We start from the raw sequence: 6,000 nt of genomic DNA on the forward strand, positions 1-6,000 counted from the left end.
CCATAGGAGACTTCGCCGGAGCCCCGTCACCGGCCTCCGGAGTCCGGTCACCTTTCGCCGGAATCCGGTCACCTTTCACCGGAATCCGGTCAACTTTCGCCTGATTTCGGTCACCAGCCGCCGGAATCCGGTCACCGGCTGCCGCCCACCGGAATTTGCTGAAAATCTCATCGGAAATGTTTTTTTGCCCCCAATAGACATCTATTGCCCCCCTAATAGACGTCTATTGGGGGGCAATAAAGGTTTATGAAAACTCGCCGGAAATCTCTAAAAAGGTTGTTGTAGATCTTATATGAGGTCAGAGAGGTTTATTGCCCCCTGAATAACCTGTATTGCCCCTCAATAGACGCCTATTGCCCCCCAATATATGTCTATTGCCCTCTAATACCCATTTATTTTTTAAAATTAGACAAATAAAACTTTGATTAAAGAAAAAAAATGAGGAGATTACATCAATTCAAATCGTCTACTGCCTCCCAATAGACGTCTATTGCCCCCTGATAATTTTTTTTTTCTTTGTTCTTTCCTTCTAGGCCTTCTGCCCCACTTTACCAAAATAAATAAATTAATTAAATTCTGCACTCATTTTACAAAAAAAAAAAAAAAAACGATTTGGGCACCTAAGTCAAAAGCTGGAAAACTCTTCTCAACAGTTACATTACTTGCATCTTTCTCCAACTCAAACTCCTCTAACTCTAAACCACCAGTATCATTAACCACGATCCCCACTACACCAACAACATCAAACTTCCCAGACTCCGAATCATTTGAACTAGAAACATTACCCAACAATGTGACCACTGAAGCTGAACCAGTATCAGCAGGTGAAAAGTAAACATTTTTACCAAACGGAAGCTCAAAACACTGATTCACAACTACAATAACAACCGCCACACCGATTATCAACACCAGTCTCCGGATTTCAAAGTTGCATAGTCTCTGGGTTAGAGCAGCAACACCCATTTTTGTATGTACAATTCAAACAGCTGAAAAAAAAAAATCAAGACTTTACATCATTATTCCCCATTACATCTCCTAAATCTTAACCCATTTGCCAGACAAGGAATTATATTTAGCCAAATAAGAAAATCAAATGAAGAACTACTAGAGAGAGTACCTTGAAATGGGTTTTGGGTGAGCCCAGAAGAGACCTCATTACGTTTCTCGTCGGTGTTCGGAGCTCCGACTCCAAAGTAGTTGCATCTGGTCGAGCTGGTCCAAAGTAGATCATTCAATCAATCACAGCCTTTGAGACGACGACGCCGGTGATGCCGAAGACAAAGTCGGTGCTGGAAAACAACGGGGAAGAAGGCCGACGGAGGGATTAGTGCGGGGAAGAAGGTTCAGATCGGACTCAGAGCTTTTGTAATTAAGATCCTCCTCCTCGTCGTCGACAACATCCTTGCATAGAGAAAGAGAGAGAGATGGATCCTCGTCGTCGGCGTCGGCGTCGGCGTCGGGATCCTCCTCCTTGCAGAGAGAGAGAGATGGATCCTCGGGTCGTCGTCAATGTCCTTGCAGAGAAAGAGATCGGTGATGAGAGAGAAAGTGAGAGAGAGGGTCGTCGACGTCTTCCTTGCAGAGAGAGAGAGAGAGTCGACATCGTCCTTGCAGAGAGAGATCGATGATGAGAGAGAGTCGGCGAGAGAGATAAAGGTGGCAACCTGTTAGAGATGGCAAAAATCCCCAGCGGGGCGGAGCTCCATTGGATACCCGCCCCTAATGGGGGGAGAATTCGGGGACAAATGGGGAATGGGGATTGGGATCCCCAATCCCCACTATCTAAGATTGGGGATGGGGCGGGGATGGTATTGTGATCTCCATCCCCAAACCCGCCCCAATAATATATACATGTATTTAACTTGTATATATTTTAATTTATTGTTTATAATATAAATCGCAAATATATACATTTATCACTTTACTTTAATATCTACACTTTTATTTTAATGATGTTTTGACTTTTGCACTCATTGAATTATGATTTATGAATTTAATTATATTTTAAATTTATTTGTTGTAGATTTTGATTTTAAAAAAGGCAATATGAGAAAAAATTATTTTATTTATTAAATTCTTATTGGGGATTTGGGGCGGGTTTGGAGACTTAGTCCCCAATGGGGATGGGGACGGGGAATCCCCAATATATTTTTATTGGGGATTGGGGCGGGGATGGGGGTAGAGAATGACCCTGGGGATGGGGATGGTATTGTGATCCCCATCCCCAACCCGCCCCATTGCCATCCCTACAACCTGTGATTTTTAATTTTTTGGAGCCCAAAATCGTCATTTAGCTATCAAGTGGGGTTAGTGGGAACAAAATTTTGTTGGTGGTGTAAGTGGGCTAATTTTAGTCTATTTTGGGGCTATGGGTCAAGGACCCTTTTCTTTAATTAGTAGTACTTAAAAGCAAAGGAACTGTAAAGTGAGATTGCAAGAGAGGGGGGGAGAGAATTAAGAGGAAAGGAACTGTAAATTGAGATCGCAGGGTAGAGAGAATTAAGATGAAGTTTCAGATGAGGAGAAAGATGGACTTGAAATGATGGATAAGAGTCAAGGAATGGATGAGACGAAATTATCTATACCAAAAAGCTTCACGACATGATGGATAAGAGTCAAGGAATGGATGAGACGAAATTATCTATACCAAAAAGCTTCACGACATGATGGATAAGAGTCAAGGAATGGATGAGACGAAATTATCTATACCAAAAAGCCTCACGACAGAGAAGTTGACGGCATTATTAACGACGGGTATGAAAGTTATTCAGTAAAAGTTAATTGAGATACAAAACTTATAGTTTACAAATTTAAGCTACTAAAGTGTCGAATGACTTAAAATTCGGAGATTGTTTGTGACATTTTCTCTAACATAAAAAATAAACTTCTACAGTAACAATTCATCATTCACCACCGAATTCCTTAATTGTTTTACTAAATTTACTTAAGGTCACTTTACCTTTCTCACAACTAAAAACAGGGTGTTACACAAGATGTAATACAAAGAAAGTAACCAACTACATACAATGGATTCAGAATGCATGCTTTAGAACTTCAAAATCTGAAGAGAGGAAAATAAGGTAACAGGGCTGCAGTTAACTAACACCAAGTACCCAATAACATTGAACTGCCTGTTGACTTGTGATCTATTAGAAGGGCAAATTGATCTAATGCCCAGCATTATGGGAGCCCAATATTCTTATGCTTACAATGGAAGACAAGTCCTATTAGCAATTCTACAACTTGGAAGAAGGCTTTTTCGAACTCCGACCGGCTATAAACTCTTGCATCTTCTTAAACTGATCCTTGGTCATTCCATTGTAATATTCATGAGCCCTCTCCTGAAAATAACAGTCACGGAATGCATATATATGCATCAGTATTTCATATTGTCATGAAGAAGAACAGCTACTGGCAAAGCAACAAGGGCATAATTAACAACACTACATACGGTTTGATGCAGCTTCCAGAATTTGCTTTTCACATTCTTTCAGTATATAGGAACATATAGAAGCATACTAAGAGTCTAAAGTTTACTCGTACGCCAAAATCACTTACAGCTGTGAATGACTCACTAAACTCTTCTAAATGCATTCGCTAACAAGACGATGATGACAATTCATATAAAAAAATCTTTTGTTAGAAAACTAGCAATGTTACCATAATTTTAATTAAAACCTACAATAGTTGATTACAGAAAAACTGGTTTGAATGTGAACCCCCAATAGGCCAATATATCTCCTTCCACAACTCGCCAACAAACAGAACTCATACTCTGTGACTGTATGCATCTTCAAGTTGCAAAGGCGATGAACCATCACAATAACTATAAGGTGATGTTTGATTGGACGATTGGAAAAAAGTAGTTTTTAAAATGAGACTGTGTGAACCATTGAATCAAGCAAAGAGTGGAATTGGAAAAACATGGAGTATAATTGATTCCATTCCTATTTTATACTGATTCCATTCCTATCTCTAATTTTTTTGGTTCACAACCAAAACATGGAGTTTATTCCATTACTCGTGTCGTTCCATCACCATTCTCATTCTCATTCCTATCCAATCTCACCCCACCAACCAAACATCAGCTCAATCATAGCGTAACATCTTTTGTTTTCCAGATATTCGAAGAAACACCATCTCATGGTGAGAAGTAATATGGTAAAAATCAACTAATATCTCATTACACCAACCAAACATGACCTGATGTCCTCGTAATCTCATGTTTTCCAGAATTCCAAACTAACTATTTCACTAAAAGTTAGTATGTATAAAACCCACAAAACTAGGTTGAAATTACATACCTTTTCTAGTGTAAGAGCATGACCCAGGTCCACCTTAAGCCCATCATTAATAACAGCCTTGTACCTCAACACCAGGTCCTGGTTATTCTTCACAATGGCCCCAGCTACTTCCCGCGCTTTCTTCAGCAACTCACTCTCCTCCACAACATGGTTCACAAACCCCAACCTCTCACCCACCTCCGCCGTTAGCGGCGTCGCCGTCAGCGACACCTCACGCGCTTTGTTGGCCCCTATTATCCTCGAAAGCTTCTGAGACAAACCCCACGACGGAAATATCCCAAATCTATTCCAAAATAGCAATGAAAATTCACCGTCAACGAAATTCGGAATTCGGATTCTGGTCGGAATGGATCCGAATCGAAAGAAAGGGATTCAAACTGACCTGGCATGAGTGTCGATGAACTTCGCTCCTTTAGCGGCGACGATGATGTCACAGGCGAGCGCGATTTCGAATCCGGCGGTGACCGCGAAGCCGTTGATGGCGGCGATGATGGGCTTTTTGCACCGCTCCATTTGGGCCACCGGGTCGGCCTCGATGTCCTTGACGTCGCCTTTGAAAACGTCCTCGGCAGCGGTGAGATCGACGCCGGAGCAGAAGGCCCGACCCGCACCCGAAAGAACAATGACCCGGACCGAATCGTCTTGATTCAGGGACTTGATGGCCCGGGCGAGATCCGTGATCATAGCCTTGGTCAGCGAGTTGAGCAACTTGGGACGGTTGATCGTGACGAAGGCGACTCCGTCCGATTCGCGGTTGACGAGAATGAGATTTTCCGGCGAAGATTGTTTCCCGTCCATTTTTACAAGTACGAAGTTGAATAGTGATTGCAGTGAGGATCGATTTTAATGATTATGGTGGGAGTTTTGAAGTGCGTGCGTGGATGCCTTATCGGTGACGTCACTAGCCGCCAAACGTATTGGGTATGGCCGTATGGGCGGCTAAAAGGAGCTATAGGCTATAGGACCAAGTCTCCAGTCACCCTACATTACATTATGACTATGGCTTGGAGGCTACAAATACGTAGCAAACTAATTAATTGTCGTTTTGTGAAAGTAACTACTAGATTTTAGTCTAGGGTTCCCATAGAGCACAGCCGCAAAGCTAACCGTCGTGTTCGTGCAACTACGTTCGTTCGGCAGCGCGCGGCGTCTGATCGAGCCTTCGGGTTGTGCTTGATGCATGTGGACTGCTGCCGGACTGGCACTAGATGTTTTGGGCTCATGAGCGTGTTCTCATCGAGTGTGGCTTTCTTGGAAGCTTGGCAGGATAGGCTATTATGGTGGTTTCGGTGCCACCCTGAAGCACGGTGGTTGGACTGGTCCGATCTAGAGCTTGCGGTGCTTGGAGGAAGTGATCGTGCGACGCTTGGAGGACGGGATCTTGGTCAGCGTCTTTCATGCGACGGTGGTCGGCGTGGCAACTTCTGGATTCGGCGCAGGTCGGCAGAGCATGGCATGGCGTGGCGTGGCGTGTCGACTACGACGACGACGGCGAGGCGGTTGATCTTCTGTTGTGGCGTAGGGGGTGCACTGGGCCTAGTTGTGGGCCGTGCTGCTAGGGTTTTGAGGAGCACAATCTTTGGGCTGCTCTATGGGCTTGAGTGATTGGGGTCTTTTTTGGCCTCTCCTATGTTAGTAATTTGTTTTACCTTCAATAATTTCCTAAGTTTTAGGGACCAAAGCCTTTATGCTTAGC

At 43.3% G+C, this 6,000-nt stretch overlaps 1 protein-coding gene across 1 annotated transcript; it reads right to left on the reverse strand.

The window, feature by feature from the left end:
- Positions 1-2,906: 2,906 nt before the first annotated feature.
- Positions 2,907-5,229, reverse strand: LOC133710223 (probable enoyl-CoA hydratase 1, peroxisomal). Its single transcript, XM_062136235.1, has 3 exons — positions 4,687-5,229; positions 4,305-4,587; positions 2,907-3,341 (listed from the first exon to the last, which is right to left on the reverse strand). Exons 1-3 carry the CDS (start codon positions 5,100-5,102, stop codon positions 3,237-3,239), a joined length of 804 nt encoding a protein of 267 aa, XP_061992219.1. The 5' UTR covers positions 5,103-5,229; the 3' UTR covers positions 2,907-3,236.
- Positions 5,230-6,000: the final 771 nt, after the last annotated feature.

Source organism: Rosa rugosa, chromosome 5 (assembly GCF_958449725.1).
Source record: "Rosa rugosa chromosome 5, drRosRugo1.1, whole genome shotgun sequence".
Taxonomy (NCBI): domain Eukaryota; kingdom Viridiplantae; phylum Streptophyta; class Magnoliopsida; order Rosales; family Rosaceae; genus Rosa; species Rosa rugosa.